Raw genomic sequence first — 20,239 nt, 5'->3', positions numbered from 1 at the left:
TTTGATTCCACTTTTCATTTTTAATTGATTTTAAAAATCAATGAACTAATAAATACATATACAAAATTACACCTAAATCATAAAGATTATATTTCACATAAAAATATTCAAATAAATAGATTAAATGTATTTCACAGGTTAATATGTTGACTTTACTAGGGTAAGGTTGGGTTTTTTCTTTGTACTTAGAGTAACTTCAATGACAGCATTATTGATAAATAAAATAACATACATTTGATTTTTAGTTCACAACTTAAACACGTAAGAATTCCGATAATGATGATCACAACTTTTACATAACGATGTCGAGTGCGCGATTAGAACAGACCAGACTGTAAGGGATTGATTTTTTATAATATTTTGTATGTCCAAACATCATTGTTGTCATTTAACAATGTTATATTGATAAGTAAGCATGAACTTTATAAACAGATGAATAGTATACAAAATCTATTTGATATTTTATACAACGTTAATATAGTTTTTTACAGTTACGATGAGGGTTGACACATTTCTATTAATAATTAAGAAAATGTAAAACAAGTATAATTTATTGATTTTTTCTCTGTAAAGAGTGATTTTTAAAAGTGACTAATTATTGATTTATGACTGAAACGTTTGTAATATAATCTGATTAACACATCATGCGTTTGTTAAATATTTCTACAAGTTATTTATTTCAATTTTTTTTTGGTCGAAATGTTATTCTAAAAATTTGAATATAATGTAGTAATAGAAGTGTTAATTGTGTTAAACAAAAAGATTAGTATTGTGAACACAAACAGGATAGCCCACTGTTATTACATATTATAATAGTGGCGAGTATATTACGACAATAGTATTATCTTAAGAAATTTTTACCGATCAATTATTAAATTATTGCGTTACTCAAAATGCAAAAAGAAATTGAACGGGAACTTAACGCACATTGAAAATGTGGCTGCTATCATGTGATGGTATTGTCCACATTAGATAGTGTTCCATACAGAGAATAACCGGATTTCTACCAATCAGTTGTAGCCGCTGTCTTGGCGTTGTAGGTTGCGTGTATTACGAAACCACTCGAAGCAACAGTTGTAATGTAAAACCTTACGCATAGGTTTTATCATTAAGTGTGTGTGTGTGTGTGTGATTCAGTGTCCAATTCAAACCATTTATTCGTTTTTTAGCGTGTTCTGTGCATTTAGTATAGTTTAAAAATCGTATAAAATACATGTTTTCATGATTAATAATGGATTGGAAAACGTCCATGTGGACTGTTTTTGTGGTTATATGTGGTTTGCTAGGAGTGACAGTGGGATATCCTGTTCCAGACCATTATGGATGCGTTCTTCGTGAAAACGCCGGCAAAGAGCAGACCATCGGGCTCGCTAGGCTAACTGAATTGTTTGGTGAAACGTAAGTAGTTTTTAATCATCAATATTAAAAATCAAAAGTACAAGTCAAGGCCGCTTATGAACTACTGGACAAATAGCGTTACGCCGGTGATAAATTGATTAATTCATTCGGTCGTCGGACTATTTGAGTGTGTATAAATCAACCTTGTTATGTAAAAGGGCGTTTGCTTACACAATGTGAACAGCTTTTGATTGATATAAACTATCCGAGTTACAATGAATTTAACGTAAATATTCTTAAACGCTATTATTAAAAAAAAAACTAATTATTTATCCAATTAAAAAATTATGAAAATATTCTATACGTATTCTTTTTTTTTTCATTTCTGAGCACTTTCAAACCAAAAAACATTAAAAAATGTTTATACAAAACTACGTCTCACGCAATATTTTCAAAAATGTAAGAAAATAGATAATTATTTCTTTTTAAAAGTTATTAGTATCCCAATTACTTTAATTATTTAACACTAAAGTAACTAATTACGCAAGTAACGCTACTATTAATAAACTTACGTTGATTTTATAATTAATAATTCTTAGTTGTATTACTATTATTTTTTGTTATTTTACTTACATTTGTATTTATTCCCCATCATTTAATGTTAATGAAAAATTGTAATATAAATTTATATAAACTGTCCATTTAATAATTTAAATAGATACAATAGCTATGTCCCACTTACTATTGTACCAAATTATATTAATTAAACAAACTTGTTTTACTGGCATAAAAATAAGAAAATGATATAACGAAGAAAAGTACTGAGCGATAACAACTTTTGAACGAGTATTTTGGGAGTTATTAACACTTAAAAATAAAGGATGGAGGTGAAATGTAAGTCTGTTTATTTTTATCTCTAAGCATTTCTAAACCAACTCTTCTCCCCCAATCATGATGTAAAAATACTTATATTTTTCTAAATAATGGTTCAAAAGTTGTTATAGATTAGACATTATCTTACTTTAAACTAATTTTACATGTATGTTACCATTGTAAAAAACGTAAGTTGGTACAATTTTAAAGATAAAGAGTGGGGTGAGAACTATTTTTTTCCGTATAAGTTAAATTAGTTATCCGTGTGGGATACTAATAACTTCTAAAAATAACAATTTATATATTTTCTAATATTTTTGAAGATATTGCGTGATACATAGTTACCAAATCACCTTGTATTTTGATAGTGTTGTCTGTTTTAAATATTACCGTTATTAAAATATTTTGATTATAGATATTATATATGTAAGAGCATCGGATTGAAATACTAAACTACTATATTAAATGTTAAAAGATTATTTGTTTGATAAAAAATGTATTAATTAAAATTTTTTGACGATTACTAAAATTTTTTACTTGAAATTTGGTATAATTTAAAAATATATGTATATTAATTAAAATTGTTTACCAAACATTTTTTTTATGCATTAAACAAAACGATTTGTTTAAGATTTTCAAATTTATGACTGAAAATAACTTAGTCCGTTAAGAAATTTTATTATTAATTAATATACACAACAATGAACAGTTTAAGCTGCATGATAGTTTAATGCATTTGCACATCTTGGCAGAGAGAATTTTTAGAAAATATTTTATTATTAAAAAAATAATTTTTTTTTAATTTTAAACAGCCATTTTTTACAGACAATTTTGATATATCGATAGTAACTTAAGGAAAGGTTCTTACTGAGTTACAAGTTTTTAATTACATAGAGTGCATATGGACACATATAGTTGGATACAACTTGTATTGTTGTACGTATACTGCGACTACATACCCACTCTACGTGTGTAACTCAATAAGTACTTTTCCTAAATTTGTTATCGATCCATTAAAGTTTTTTGTAAGTAAATAATTAAAAATGCAATTTTAAAAATTTGAAGAAAAAAAATGTATTTTTAGCGTAATCCAAAACTGCCAAAATTAAAAAAAGTAGCAAAAAATATTTATTGGATTAAAAATTATTAAAGATGTGAAAACATTCTGAACATTCTGTATATATACATGTATATTATTGTAGAACATATATCATATGTGCTGAAGCTCAGTAACATGATAATTATTTCACCACAAATACTACAAGGCTTGAATATTTTTAATCAAATCTCTTTGATTTTGTGTCCTTGGTAGCTTCACACTATTTACTTGATTTTCTTTTATATTTACATTGAAATATTACTCACCTTGTAATAATCTTCTCTCGCACTGGAGTATGAATCGCTCACGCCTAAAACATCTTAGTATTTAATCTTAGTATTATTGTAATTTAATTTAAATTACAAGATGTTGTTTAAAATACTTGTGACAATTGTATATTCAGAATTGTTTAAAAGTATTAAGATTATAAATAATGCAGCGTATTAATTTTATTATTAAGGTAATATGGAGCAATGCCATTTTTTTTCAAAATAGTTCAAACACAAGTTATTTATTTATCTTAATGAGATTAGTAATTAAAATTATTAATCGATGTTTTCTAAATTTATATGGAGCGACCGTTTTCTTGAATTTCTAAAATGTAATGCATGCATGGGGTCGAGGTCACTATATCATTATTATGAGTTTAATCTTCTGTTAAATATATATATATTTTTAATTTAACAATTAAATAACGGCTGTCAAATTTGTGTTAAGACAATATAATTAATTTTTTAATAATTATTATTAACTACAAATTTCATCGGAAAAAAGCAAGTTAAACCTGAAGTAAACTCAATAGTGTTATATTATAATCAAATGATTAGATATTACTGTTGAAGATGAATTTACTCTTTTTTACGGTACATAGGCTTTTGTTTTGTGTATTTAATTTACAAATTGACGTAATATTTTTTATTTTTGAATTGAGATAATTATTTATTACTTATGTGAATATTTTTTATAGCTGTCTTATTAAGACCTTGGTCTTTGAAATATTAACTACATATCAGTCTATTTATACTTAAGTTATATTTATCTATTTAATTAAAGAATTGAATAATCTTCTTATTTATTATATAAGAAAATTAAAATTTTTTTTATTCATAAAATTATGAATTTATCGTTTAAAGTATAATGTTAGAGACAAAATAATTTTAAATGTCTAATTTTGCAATATGTTTAAACTAATGTAAATGGTCAATTTTTTAAAAATTATTTTGATACTTTTAAAAATTACACACAGTTATAATACACTTTTATAAATTATTATAAAACACAATCACATATTAAATATTTTTAATTTTAAGGAAATCTGAAAAACTATATTTTTCAATTTTTTAGTTACCCATTCTTATAATGAGAGTAAAAATGTATTATTTCAAAGAACATTAGGAAAACATTTGTTCTTCTCCTAATTTGTATTTTTAACTACCTACATTGAATAATTTTTTGAAGTTTCATTGTCAAAAGTAATTTATAAAAAAATTTAACTTAAAAATATTCGTTACTTACTGAATATACTGTATAATACATACATAATATACTTAAGTACAATAAGTTGAAAATATAAAATCAATTTTTAACGCTATGTACCTTACTACACAATTTTTACTCTAATTAATTATTTTCTCTATAGTATCTGACTGTAATCTTTTTATATCGCTCAATGTATATTTTATAAAAAGATAGTAAATCTTTTATATAGGCATTTAATATAAAAATTTGTCGCCAACAATAGAAAGCGGATTTTATTTGCCTGAATTTACAATAATCATCAGTACATAAAATATTGTAATATCATTTTGGTATAGTAAACTCAAAAATTAATGAATATTTTCTGAAATATTCTAAATAAATATAAATTAAAGATGGTTTTTTTAAATCAATATCTTTTTATTTAATGAGGTTCACAAATTTATTATATAATAATTTTTTTAATAGATTTAATGACTTTATTGAGAACATTGATCCATATAAATCAAAATAATTATGATAAAATGAAATCGGATTAAAATGATAATTATGAAAATTACTCTTATCCTTGGTATTCATTACGATATTAATTCACAGACTATTTAATTTTTTATTGATAAATCTAATAATTAGTTTTGTATACTCAGCGAAGTCTCGAAAGAAAACATTTTTTAAGTTAAATCAATAGATTAATATTGAGCCATGATTCACTTAATTTAAAAAATATATTTTGTACATTAAATGATGTTTAAAGAAATTCTAAATCGTAAGACTAAAGTGTTTTAGTATTATAAACATATAGGCTGAAATAGAATAAAAAATTTGGAGGGCAAATGCTATTCTTTTATCTTAAAAATAGTTTTCATGTATCAATGAAAATAATTTTCTATATTTTTGGGGGTGTAAGTTCCTTGAAGTCCCCATCCATTTTTGCCTGTGTTTGGACACTTAAATATAAATAAAAATAATTTTGGAAAATAATAAGTCCCTCGACAGTCTTTACTGTGACGTATTAATAGCGGGTTAAAGGGGCAATGGCCTCAAGCAGCAAATTTCAAGAAGAAAATCTTAGGTGTAATTAATTTTTATTTTTATTTTTGTTTGACAAAAAAAAATGATTTTTTTATTAACTAAAATTTAATAAACTGAATACTTATTGGCTGTAATAATATGTTTAATAAAATATCCTCAGGGCAGCATAGTTTTAAATGCGTATCTGCCTCTTTATTAATTAGCTTCTGGTGAAATAAATTAGCTAGCCCTGATTTTAATGTAAAAATTTAGACTCTGATATCAGAATATCTCAGATAATTTATAAAATTAATAAAAGTCTTCAGTTCTCAATGTAATATAAATATGTAAAAAATAAATAGTAGAAAGTATTCTACTCATTTAATTAATTTTAAAAATCTTTAATTATTTTGAAACAACGAGAACATAAAAGCTTTAAAAAGGAAACACATTTTTAAAAATTTGACTATACCTTTTATAAATATTTTTATTACCCCTTCTAAATAATTTGTCTGATGATTTTTAAAATGATTAACTGTAGTAAAGTCTAACAAAATTATAACCTAGTTATTTATTTATTTTTAATAACGTGTTCAAGTTCACATTATAAATTATTTCATTACTACACAAATATAATTAGAGAATTCTTCTTTAATCTATATGATTTTTTTCATAGTTCACAATATTAGTCTATAACATTTCAGTTTAAATATATTCAATATTGTTGTTAAACGTATGTTATATTATTTAAGTACAATCGAATGCTTATCTCTTTCGTTTAAGTATCCCTTAAATTACACGTTAATATTGAAAACTAGATACACGCAGTAATTTGGTACTTTTTATGTGGTCATTGGAATTGCCCAATAAGTAATTTAAGTAGATTGTAAATATCGTTTAAAATACGTTATTGAACTCACCTTTATAAAAAATAGTTGCATAATTTGTTTTAAATTAAATATACAGGTCTCTCAAAATGTCTTAAAACGAAAATATATGAAATTAATACTACAAATAGATGATAACATAGTTAATAACGTATTATTATATTATATATGTTAATCAAGTAAATTTAATTAATAAAATTGGTGAAAGGAATCTTTTTATTTATTTAAAAATTTATAATTAAACTATTCTATTCAATAAAAAATATTATCTTGAAAGAGATAATAATGTATAAAACAAATAAACAGTTAAGCACAAAACAGAAAATTTAAATTTGTTAAAAGGTTAATTCTTTAACCTTTTTTAACAGATTTAAATTTTCTTTAATAGTATCATCAAATTTAATAAAAAAATTTATAGTGAAAAGTTAATTTTCTTTTGATCTCATAATTATTTACTCGACTTCAAAGTAAAGATACGGGTTAATTTTATCATATTGATGTTAAATATTGTACAGCTCATTTTCATAATTATTAAAATAAATTTAGAGATAGCGTTCGAAAAAAATATAAAATTAATTTTTGAGGGCCATTTTAAAATAAATGCATAAGGTTATTGGTTCAATTATTGAACACTGCAAAAGTGATCACCATCAGTATTACTGGAAATTTTAACTTTGTGATGTATAACTTAAATAGCAAAAATTAAGACACTAATACATTTAAAAGTAATATGAGCAGTTAAAATTGCGTTCAGCCACAGGACTTTTTAGTTTTTTTACTTAAATTTACTCTATTAGGTTTGTTTTTTTATTTGATAAAAATATTTGAAGTTTTAAAATTTATGGGCAGATGATCATGATAAATATAATTAAAGGTTATAGACATTTTTTCTTTTAATTAACATTTTATGTAAGAACAGTAATTTTACAAATATTTATATCGTTGCTAAAATATTAATGATATAGAAAAACTAAGGGCATATTTGGAATCGGCGTCAAATAATCTATTGGATATTAAAATTTTTTCATAAATATTTCACTATCCAACTTTTGTCTGCCGTGTAACTAGATGAGTTACCTTATCATGTATATACTCGGTTTATTTATCAGAAATTTTTGGGTAATAATAGTTTTTTAGAAAATATTTATCAATGAAAGCATAGTTTTTGATGGCTCAATTAAATAAGTAATTTCTGTTCGCTTATACTATAACTGGTTGCAATACAGTTTTGACTTAAAACATTATTTATTGAAATGTTATTGACGCATAAATAAAGAATTAGTACTTTTAATTAAATAAACTCTTTTAGTTTCGATGTGAAGCTGAGGTGTTAATTTTACTATGACGTGTTTTTCTTTTTTTAACACGCTTATATTAGTTTCACCTGTATGTATGTATGTATGTATGTATGTATGTATGTATGTATGTATGTATGTAACTCTCAAAACGCCACGCGTTATCGCATATTCCGTCGTCTAGACTAGATTGTCAAAACGCATTCACCCCACCCTACGCCTCGCTCATTACACGCCGGCAATACTATTCCTGTATAAATTTATTTTTGGTTATCGTACCCGTACACGCGTGCTTGTCATCAATATTATATATATATAAACAAATTTTTATTTTGACTGACCATTATCATCCGCGTGCATACGGCTTACGTATATATTTCTACCGCCGTTTATACCTCAGGTATAACGTTAGTCCGACCTGCCCGCTCACAAAACACGACTGTACCTAATGCATGATACGTTTACGTACTTAAGTCGCTTTACTTGTATATATATATATTCTAATTACTATTAAAATTTATTTATTAACACGCTTTATTTTAATTAAGAGATATAAAGTATTCATTCCGATTACGAGAGATGATTTCCGTATCGTCATTTTTCGTCACTACCTCCACGTTCCGGGAGTGAGTAATTTACGCGTTTGCTGCTTTCCTTGGATGTGGTAGCCGTTTCTCAGACTCCCTCCCCGGAATCGAACCCTGATTTTCCGTTACCCGTTACAACCATGATATTGATAGTAACTACTACAATAACATGAAACTAAAAAGTGAAAAATAAATATAGTTTAAAAAAACTAAAAAAACACGCTTTTAAAGCACATGGAACTAAAAAGTTAAAAATAATTTTTAAAATAATTATGAACAAAAAATACTATTATTGTGATAAAAGCGTGGGTGCTTTGTGCCATATTTTCGTATATTGAGCGCCCGACGATTTTATCACAATAATAGTATTTTTTGTTCATAATTATTTTAAAAATTATTTTTAACTTTTTAGTTCCATGTGCTTTAAAAGCGTGTTTTTTTAAACTATATTTATTTTTATGTCAGTTGCTACTTTTTCTCGGCTCTTATCGGACCGATTTCTTTTAATGATACGTCAAAACATAGTAAATAAATATTATTAATTTTACTATGCGTTAGAAGATCACAATTCGTATCTAGCTGAAGTCATTGCCTTCAAAATTTGAAAAAAATTCCCCCGTTTCCCGTCAATGGAGAAAATCCCCCAAAAAATTAAAATATTTAAAATTGTTACAAAAAGAAAATTATAAAAATATTAAAAGGAAGGGGACTGACCTTTACAAATTAATGTTATAGCTTCCAATGATTTATGATAAGATAAGCAGAGGCGACTTGTGGCTTGGACTACGGGACAATCGCATCCCCTACTAAAATTAATTAAAAGAAGAAAATTAATTAATATTTGCAATTTAACTATTTAAATTGTAGTATGACATTGTGATTTTATTAATAAACATGAAATCATTTTAGGCTTGAGACTGAATCTAATAATAAAAAATTCTATGTATCAATTTGTCGAGGGATTCCTCTAAATGGTTCAAAATCAATAGCAGGTGCTGTTCAATTTAATGCTGAAGGAGAACAAGTAATTTTGGGACAAATTATTCATGCTGATGTAGTTATAAATGGTATGTGTTAGTTACAAAATAATTGATGATTATATTAAAATGTTTTAATTTTTTAGAACATACTGTTGTTCTTACTTATATCAATGGAGATATTAATACTAATCCAAATGATATCTGTAAAGGTAATAGATGGAAAACATACTTAACTTTCATTTGCAATCCATATACAAAAAATGTAAGTATACTATAGTGTTTATTTGCTTTATGTCATACATGTAGTAAATTTTAACCCAACCCAACCCAACCCATCATTATAATTGTTTAATGCATGAAATATAACCTATTTTATTACCAATATTATTTAGTTTTAATACATTAATTTAATGAAGGGCCATAGCTTTTAATAATTATAATATTCTACTGTAAAAATTTGCCTATACTATTGACTTTTTTATTATATATTTTTAACAAATTATTTCTTAAAATACTTAGCTACAATGAACAAAAGTTTAGAAAAATAAAAAATAAACCCTTTAAGCTATTTCTCATAAAATTAAAAAATATAAATGAACTCAAAAATACATTTTGAAAAAAAATAAATAGTTTAAAATTTAATTTTACTGGTTAATAATAACATTTCGGTATCTACCTATATTTATTATTTTCTATCTTAATACTAGAAGAATTTAAAATGCTAAGGTTGTTCTAAACAACAAATGTATTTATTAATTAAATAAATTACCTTTATTTCTGGGTTCTTATGTCATTTGATACAAAAAAAAAAAAAAATGTGAATAATTAAATGGTGTGAATATTGTGTTTTGTTTTTCATGTAGACCACATTACTTAATATATATTTAAGAATAGTATTATTAAAGGGGTGTTTTTTTTGTTAAGAAATCATGTTATATATTTATTTTAGCAAATACTCTTATCGTACCTTTGGAACAGATTGTATATTTATTAATAATGGAAAAAATATACACTTTTAAATGAAACATTTTTAGTTATTTATCAATGTTTCAAATCTAAATTAAAATTTTGTGAAAAAATTGTTTTACTCCAACTTAATTATGTTTATTATACTTAGGACACTTTACTGTTGATGGATGAAGATCCTGATCAACCTGAAATTTGTCAAGTAGTTTTTAATATAATAACATCAAAAATTTGCTCACAAAATCTTAAGGTGCTATTCGGCATTATTCCCTCGCATTATAAAAGTTCAAAAATTGAGGTAAATCCTTACAAAAATGAAAATAATGATAACTATTCTGAACATACCAACAAAAACTCGCAGAGCATTCATGGAAATGAAATTAATCAATGGCATGAAAAAATGAGTGAAAAGTATGATAAAGATTTAGATAATAATAAGCATGGATCAAATAGTAAAAAATCAACACACATGTATATAATTGAAAATAATACTAAAATTACTGAAAATTTGTTTAATAATTATGAAAACAGTACTCAAAGTTTTAATTACATCTATGATCATTCTGTAATACAAAAAAATGAGAATAAAAATAAAAACAATACTAATAAGGTATTTTCTGATTATGTTAAGTATTATGAAGGCGTTAAAAATGAACCAAATAATCATGAATATAAAAGTACTGATGATCAAATACATAACATGAGCAACTTTAGTGACCAACATCATAATCAAAAAATAAATACTTTAAATAGGTTTGAATTAGATCACCATGATCTTGAAAATCTACATAATATTGATTATAACAATGTAAACTCTAAAAGCATAAACAATAATAATACATTGTATTGGTATAAAAACATTAATTATACTAAAAATGTTGATTTTGTTAATTATCAAAAAAATATTAAAACTGAGCCAGGTTATCATAAGCTTGAAAATAATAACAAAGATTCAGGAAGATACCAAAAAAATGAGCCTAATGGTTATGAGAATAATCATTACAATATTCAGAATAATAATGACAACAATCACAGAATTGTTGATAATGGATCATTCTACCGGTTTATTAATAATACTGAAATTAAATATGATAGGTATAACAAATACAGTTTTAATGAACCATACCATATTAATTATGAAAACATAAGTAATAATTCTGAAGTCACTATAGAAAATTCACAGAATATTCATGATTATGGAAACAGACAGAAGAATAATGAAAATTATACAAGCGATTATGAAGAATATCAAAACAAAAATAATCAGCTAAATAAAAATGGTCATGAAGTATATAACAATAATTGGTACAAAAATATTAATTACATTGAAAATTCTACATATGAACCAAGTGGGTCTGAGAATAATGGTAACATGACTGACTATTTTCAAAAAAATACTTCAATCACTAATGAAAATGAAAAGAATACTCCAGAACATGTAAAAAACGGTGAAAACATTAATATTAAGTCTCATGAAAATAGTGTAAGGACGCCTAATAATAGAGAATTTGATATTCATAATTCTTACCAACCTAACAAAAATTTGCCAAATATTCACGAAAATGAAATCAAACAATGGTATAATAAGAACAATGAAAATATTAATAATGATAAATATCAAAAGAAAAATCATGGTAAGTCTGAAAATTCATTTGAAAACTCACAGAAAAATGATGATGATGAAATATTAAATTTGTATAAGATTAATAATCACACTAAAAATAATTATATTGAGTATAATGAGAAAATAAAAATGGAATCAAATCTACAAGAATATGAATATAAAAAACCAGAACATCACAATGAAAATCTGCCAAAAATTTATATAAATGACTTTAATAATCATGGTTATAATAAAACTAACGAACATTATAATCTTTTGAGACATCATGAAAATAGAACTAATATGCTAAATAGTAATAAAAAAAACTATTATATTCATAAATCAGATCAATCTAATGACAAAAACTCATCAGATATCCATAATATTGGGAGCAATCAACAACATGATAAAAACATTAAACATTTAGACTTTGAAAAATATCAAGAGAATAAGCAAAACAATATAAGTCACTATGATCATGAAAATCATACTTATATTGAATATAATAATGAAAACTTTCATGGTAATGATAATGATTCATTGTATTGGACTTCTAACAACACTGAAATTGATTACATTAAATATTACCAAAACAGTTTAAATAATGATCACGAATACATTATTAATAATTCTAAAATTCATCCTGTAGATTCTCAGGAAATTTCTGACAATGAAAAAAATCAGTTGCATGAAAAAAACTATGAAAAACATCAAGAAATAAGTCAATATGATTTTGATCGTGAAAATAATCCTCGCAAACCAGAATATTCCAATGAAAATTTTCACAGCATTCATGGTAATAAAATGAAATTGTTTGTATCATATATTTATTTTTAAAGTTTTACAATTTTATTATGAATATTAATTCTAATATAATTTAAATATTAATTAAAAGTTTAATTTTAACGTTAATAAAAAAAATAAAAATAATAAATCTTGTTGTTATTTTGTAATTAAATGGATTATAAATTATAATTACAATTAAATTTTGTCATCATTTTTAATAAGGCTATTTAATTATTTATTATAGTATTATAGTATTTGTTATATTTCTTAATTTAAAATTTCATTGATGAATTGCAGGAAATATAACAAGCACTGCCAACCATAAACAAATCTATAACAAAATTCACAAAAATCAAAGTGACCAATTGACTTCCCAAAAATATAACATTCCTATGGAAACTTGGGTAAACAATACTTATATTAAACACAAAATTGATGAAGAAAACAAAAAACCAGTTAGTATCAATCAAACCAACAGTGTGCCTTTTTTAACAAACGAGAATGAAAAGAAACTCCCTTCAGAAAATCATAAAAATAAAGACAACCAAAAGTATAATAATACAATACCAACATCAATACAAAATGGAGACAATCAATCTAATTTTACGAATAGAATTGATCAAAAGAATAATAAAAATTACTTTCCAAACGAGTTGGATTTCAACTCAACTACTTATAATTTTAAATCAAAAGAAATTAATAAAAATGTCACTCTTTTAATTGATTACAATAAAGAAAGTAACCATACTTCAAATGTGACTAATATGAATTCTAATTTGATCTTGGATAATTTGCATTTGAATCATTCTGTTTCTAACTCAAACTGTTCAACTTATGGTTGTGACAACAGCCAACAAAAATTTCCAGATGAAACAAATGAAAAATTGGAAAATAATGAAAATGTTAAGCTCTCCTCCAACTCATTTGGTAAAAATGGACAGAATTACAATCATAATAATGAAATATGGGAAAGTTTAAAAATGAACACTATGAAAAATATTACAAAATCTGGAACTTTTCCTTCGAACTTATTTTCCAATACTTTTATATCAGTAGTAGGAGCAATGTAAGTCAGAAATCTACCGTTAATAACAATATGATAAAAGTTTATAAAAAAAAAAACTATTTAGTGAATTGGTGATTGCAAAAATTGTTTTTGCTTATAAGTATGTTATAGTCATGCTTATGTATTTGTACAGATTTTTAAAAAATTTTTCTATACCAATTTCATAGGGAAGTAGCTAAGAACAAAAATTATTTTTAGTTTCATATTTGTTTAGTTTTATAGCTGTTTTTACATTCAACAATCATTTGTACTCTATTTTGGTTTATATTTTTAGATTATATTCCTTAAATTATAATAATTATAATCTTAAAACTATTTTATCTACAAAATATCTATTAACTTAAATAAAATTAAATGCGTACAAAAAATTCAGGGATTAAAAAATATTTTTTAATTAAATACCTATTTTGAAAAAAAAATTAATCATAATTGAAAATTAATTGATAAATAAAATTGGATAATTTGTAAAAGACTATTGAGAAATATGTCACTGATGAACTACACTCTATTATAATATTACACAAGCAATACAGTTTTAATTGATAATCTAAAAATTTTAAAAAGTTTATTCTAGACGTTTTTGAATTTATTGATTCATATATTTTCACTGCATTAATGTAATTAAGCATAAATTGTATTAAAATTTTATAGGACAAATTTTACTTAGTTTATATAGGTTTTATAAAATCCAATTAATTATTATATTTTTTTTCATTTTATGTAAACTTACATACATACTTTAATTCAAAAACATCTGTTAAAATTTATAAAAATAATCGAAAAAACCAGTTATATAAAAAATAAATAAATATGAAATTATAATTTTATTATTATTTATTTTTCAGAATTATATTGCCTGTAGCATACTTTAGTGTAGGCACTGGAATTAATAGATATTTTCGTGGTATTAATGGTGTTAATCAAGTTCCTCACTTTGAATCTATACAAGGTTTCTTTACTTCTTTTAAAGTAAGTAATCTAAAATTATTTAGCATAAAATATGAGAAGGTGAGCATAATTACCAGCCATAAGATCTAGTAATATCTTTAAAATAAATTATTATTCTTATAATCTTGGAAATTGATAGTATTAATCCTTGAAATATTGAGAACAGTTAGTATATACATTATACATTAGTATAATAGAAATAATAACAATAATTAAAAACTTGTTTTATTAAAAAAAAAATGTCTAGTCTTTGTATATTAGGAACATTTGAGTTATACATATATTTTCACTTTAACGATTTTGTGCTGTTTGATTAATAATTTTTTAAATATTTTCAAAAATGTTAACAAATATTTTCTTTTACTCTTACTTATACTTTGTGGCTCTTTTTCAAAACTTAAATTGCCAATTTAATACATTTTTCAAGAGAGAAATAAGAATTTAATGTTTTAATGGTGTCTTTGTATAATTTGTAAAAATTGTGATTTTAAAATAGCAAAATAAAGCTTAATAAAATTGACTTGTATATTAACCAACTAATTTTTGTAACTTTTAAGTTTTTGGTTAAAAATACAGAATTTTATTAGTTCAAAATGGTTTTATTGGTACAAGTTCCAAATTGTCCAGCATTCTCCTACTTTATTTTAGGTTAATTAAAATATTTCTTTATAATATATTTAATAAATCTTATACTTTTGGTGTTGATATTTAAATAAAAAGGTGTGTTTAAATAATGTAATGAATGAGAAAAGTAAAATAAAAAAAAACCTGATGAGATTTAATAGAATACGTTTTAAGTGGATTAATTTATTTAAATCTATTTTTACAAGCATTTAGAGTTAACATTGATTTGAAAAAATAATTTAATTAAATACAAAAATTAATTTTTATTTCTTAAAATTTTATCTTTTTTTAAAATTTAATTTATTGAATTTAAAAAAAGAAATCAAATTAACTCAGTCAATTTATTTTTAAAATTAATACACTTACCGAATATATATATATACAGGGTGTTCAGTAAGTCAGGAAACGGGTTTCTATTGTTCTCATTGTTTGTAACAATGAGTTTCCTGACTTACTGAACACTCTGTATATAAATATTAACATTAGTTACTCAATTTTACTTAAAATAATTTTTTTTGTTAATTACATATTTATATCTATTCTGTTAAAAAATAATTTTTAGGTCCATCTCTTTTACCTTATAGGGATGTAAATTGAATTTTTTTTAGTGACAACATACATCTTAAACTAACTTATAAAATTAAAAATTATCTAATTAAGAAAAAAATTGCTTGATAACAATTTTTAGACCAATACTTTGAAAGTATTTTAAAATATAGAGTGGAGATTAAGCTTGGATGTTGCTATATTTATTATTACCATTTATAAGCCACACTCCTCCTACCGCCAGTACAAATTTAAATATACCTAAAAATTATTTAATAACAGAATAGAAAAACATATATGATTAATATTTGTAAATTATAAAATCCTAAAAAAAAATTTAATAAAACTTATTATGTTAAGAGAATTTTTGTGGCTAATGTTGAAAGAATTACCATGTATAATGTCTCGCTAAAATTGAAATAAAAAATTCAAAATCGCTGAAAATATACATATAGAATGCATATAGATATATTTTATCCATAAGTTATTAATAAAAGACTAATAAATCATAATATCATAATTTTGTGAAAATTTAGTTTTCCTTAAAAAAAATGTCATCAATAAAACAATTATTACTTCATGCATTATAGCCATTTTAATATACCGTATACCCAAACTACATACACATATTGTGTATTGTAGGTGAAGCAAAAAATATAGTGTATTTATCTCAAAAATTAGATTGCCGAAAATTGATAAAACAACAATAAAGTTGCAGTTAAAAGGCTACATTAATTACTTAAAACAAACCTTCGGCTTTCAACAAAAATTTAAACAAAAGTGTAAATGAAAATATTATTTATAAAATAAAATCAGATTTTTCAAGTAGCTGCTTATGTAGCATATATATGCATAAAATATAGTTTTTATAAAACTAAAAATTACCAATTTCTTTAATCAAAAAATACTAAAAATATAAAATAGATCACATATTTATACTAACATGAAATTTGTATTATTTAAATTATAACTATTACTTTATAGTGTTAAAGTAAAATTTGTATTATATCCGATATATTATGAAAAAAAATTATTTTACAGAGAAAAAATCATAATTCCGGTGATAGTGATCAAGGTAATGCAGATGAAAAAACTCCACTATTAAATTCAAAAGATAATCATGGATCACATGATTCAGAACATGAAAGTTATCAAAAGAGTCATAATAGTAAAAATGGCGAAAATAATAAACGCAAAAATGAAAAACACTATGGTAGTTACCAAACCGAAAAATTACAAAACATAACACTCGAAAAAGAAATCAAAAAAGATGAACGTCAGGAAAAGAAAAGAAAAAAACGGAATGATAAAAATATTAATAAATCATCCGACGAATCTGTCATAAAAAAACCTAATCTGAAACAAGAACCAAACAAAGATAAAAACACAATGCAGACCTACAGGAGTAATGACAACTCTGAAATAGATATTACAGACTATATTGAAGACGCGTCTGTAGATAGTCAAAAATCCGATGTTAAAGTAGATGAAGATATAATTGAAGAGCCAACTGATGTAATTATTAAGTCTAATGTTACAATTGAAACAGCTGCCCCTACAGATAAAATCGACGAAATTGACGACAACAATGATAAACGTGAACTTATTCAGTCAGAAAACAACGCTGAGCAAAATGACCCAAAACATAAACACCAAGATCACAGTTCCGATAAATATTTAGAAGGCGCGTCATTAGATAGTCAAAAATCCGTTGTTAAAACAGTTGGGGATATAATTGAAGAACCAACTGATGTAAATATTAAGTCTAGTGTTACAATGGACACAGCTGCCCCTACTGAAAAGATTAATAATAAACTTGAACTTAATCAGTCAGCAAACAACGCTGAGCAAAATGACCCAAAACATAAACACAAAGCTGGAGGTTTACATTTTGGTTTTGGTCATGGTGATTTAAACATTAAACTAGGTGACAAAAAACTGGGCTTTGGCACACACGGTTTGAGTGTTCAAAAGTCTACCGATGAAGACGACAATGTAATAGATATTGGTATCGACCAGTCTGGATTGAAAATAAAACACCAAGATCACAGTTCCGATAAATATTTAGAAGGCGCGTCATTAGATAGTCAAAAATCCGTTGTTAAAACAGTTGGGGATATAATTGAAAAACCAACTGATGTAAATATTAAGTCTAGTGTTACAATGGACACAGCTGCCCCTACTGAAAAGATTAATAATAAACTTGAACTTAATCAGTCAGCAAACAACGCTGAGCAAAATGACCCAAAACATAAACACAAAGCTGGAGGTTTACATTTTGGTTTTGGTCATGGTGATTTAAACATTAAACTAGGTGACAAAAAACTGGGCTTTGGCACACACGGTTTGAGTGTTCAAAAGTCTACCGATGAAGACGACAATGTAATAGATATTGGTATCGACCAGTCTGGATTGAAAATAAAACACCAAGATCACAGTTCCGATAAAGATTTAAAAGGCGTATCTGTAGATAGTCAAAAATCCGTTGTTAAAGCAGTTGGAGATATAATTGAAGAGCCAACTGATGTAAATATTAAGTCTAGTGTTACGGACACAGCTGCCCCTACTGAAAAGATTAATAATAAACTTGAACTTAATCAGTCAGGAAACAACGCTGAGCAAAATGACCCAAAACATAAACACAAAGCTGGAGGTTTACATTTTGGTTTTGGTTCGTCATCATCCTTAGGTATATATGATTTTTGTTATATATGTGTTATCTGATATTAATTTTTTGTATTTTAAATCTCGTGTATTTATATTTTCAGATGCTGTTGGTGCTGTTCCTTTGGCTTATATTAATGAATTGGAGGAGAATATTGATAATCAAATTTTTGTTACTGAACCTGTTGATGACGTTAATTTGAAAAATAAATATTTATCTCCTAAGGAAGGTAAGGGTAATATTTTATCAACTTTAAATATGATCAAACGGTCGCTTTCCCGTTCTAAATTAACTGAGGATTTTGGGACTATGTCGCCACCTAAGTTGAAATCTTTATCTTCAAATTCCTTAAATAAACTTGCGGCGTTGAAACATATTGTTAAATATCGTTCCAAGCCTTCGATACCTACAGTTGAATACCAGTCATCGATTGACACTGTTTTAGGATTCCTAGAGCATGAACGTTTGGCATCTCATGTAAAAAATGATTTAAAATCCACTTCTAGAGCTAGTAATATTTCAGAACAAAATCCAACCAAGAAAAAGAAAAAGAAGAATTTTAAAATAATGTTTGACAATCATCTTCAATAATATCGATCACAGATATATCACCATTTTGTTAGTTATTAGTTAATTTTTGTTTTATGATATAATTGTTTACTCTCATTTCATATTTTTGTATTTTGTTTAATTTTTCCTTTTTTCTATGATTTTAACATAATTTTTTTTAAATGTATTCAAAAATAATTTTATTTTTAATATTCATTTGTATTAAATATTGTGATAGAGGAAACCATTGGATATTTGTTTTACAATTAATTATACTAAATCAGATTTTAAATTATTTATACTGTTGAGTAATTGTGATAAAATTAGATGTTAACGAAATTAAATATAAACTAGTATAGAGTTTGTATTGTATTGATTTTAAAATTATTTTTATTAAAATCTCATATTTATACAAAAATTGAAATTATATTATTCTTTTAATTTCTTTTTTGGTTATAAAAAATGTTGGTTTTGAGATACGAGAATCACTTTAAAACCATATAATGTACAAATATTACTGTATCAATTTAATTATAATTATTAGTACTTATTTTAATGAATAAAAATTAGGAAGTATTAATTTAAAACATGATTTACATCTATTAAAATCTTAGTGGAATGTAGTAAAATCTACTATTTTATACATTGTTTGAGAATATTTTTCGTTACACCGATTACATACTTGAATTTTTTAAATGCATTTAATTTATTTAATAAATAACTGAAAATGATTAATTATATTTAATTTATATATGACAGACTCTTGATTAAAATTATTTATCTAATATTTAAAATAAACACTTATAGTACTTAAGTTCACAATCCATTGGGTTGGCATTTTTTGATAATAAATAGATGTTAATATTGAATGAAAAATTATCGCTCATCTTAATTCAACGTCAAATTAGGTAACAAAACGTTTAAAATTAAACCAAACCGA

The 20,239-nt window shown here is 24.4% G+C and overlaps 1 protein-coding gene across 2 annotated transcripts; it reads left to right on the top strand.

Annotated features, from left to right (window-relative positions):
• Positions 1–1,012: 1,012 nt before the first annotated feature.
• LOC126897090 (probable cyclin-dependent serine/threonine-protein kinase DDB_G0292550) lies at positions 1,013–19,571 on the top strand. Of its 2 annotated transcripts, XM_050670524.1 has the most exons (9): positions 1,013–1,398; positions 9,476–9,633; positions 9,690–9,808; positions 10,664–12,911; positions 13,199–13,967; positions 14,813–14,936; positions 17,127–18,774; positions 18,854–18,979; positions 19,196–19,570. In XM_050670524.1, the coding sequence occupies exons 1-9, from the start codon at positions 1,232–1,234 to the stop codon at positions 19,339–19,341; spliced, it is 5,505 nt and encodes a 1,834-aa protein (XP_050526481.1). In that variant the 5' UTR covers positions 1,013–1,231; the 3' UTR covers positions 19,342–19,570. The 2 variants fall into 2 exon arrangements, with proteins under 2 accessions (XP_050526481.1, XP_050526480.1); XM_050670523.1 differs by having other exon boundaries at positions 18,854–19,571.
• Positions 19,572–20,239: the final 668 nt, after the last annotated feature.

The sequence above is a fragment of the Daktulosphaira vitifoliae genome, unplaced genomic scaffold (genome assembly GCF_025091365.1).
Source record: "Daktulosphaira vitifoliae isolate Bord-2020 unplaced genomic scaffold, ASM2509136v1 Scaffold_1, whole genome shotgun sequence".
In the NCBI taxonomy this organism is placed as follows: domain Eukaryota; kingdom Metazoa; phylum Arthropoda; class Insecta; order Hemiptera; family Phylloxeridae; genus Daktulosphaira; species Daktulosphaira vitifoliae.
This window is presented reverse-complemented; position numbering and strand designations above follow the sequence as displayed.

What these genes read in the sequence shown, in the direction of transcription:
- LOC126897090 (XM_050670523.1), top strand. Translation starts at nt 1,232, where the DNA reads ATGGATTGGAAAACGTCCATGTGGACTGTTTTTGTGGTTATATGTGGT. An exon ending in ACTGAATTGTTTGGTGAAAC is followed by an intron (nt 1,399 to 9,475) that starts GTAAGTAGTTTT and finishes AAATCATTTTAG; the next exon opens with GCTTGAGACTGAATCTAATA. An exon ending in AAATTTTCACAGCATTCATG is followed by an intron (nt 12,912 to 13,198) that starts GTAATAAAATGA and finishes GATGAATTGCAG; the next exon opens with GAAATATAACAAGCACTGCC.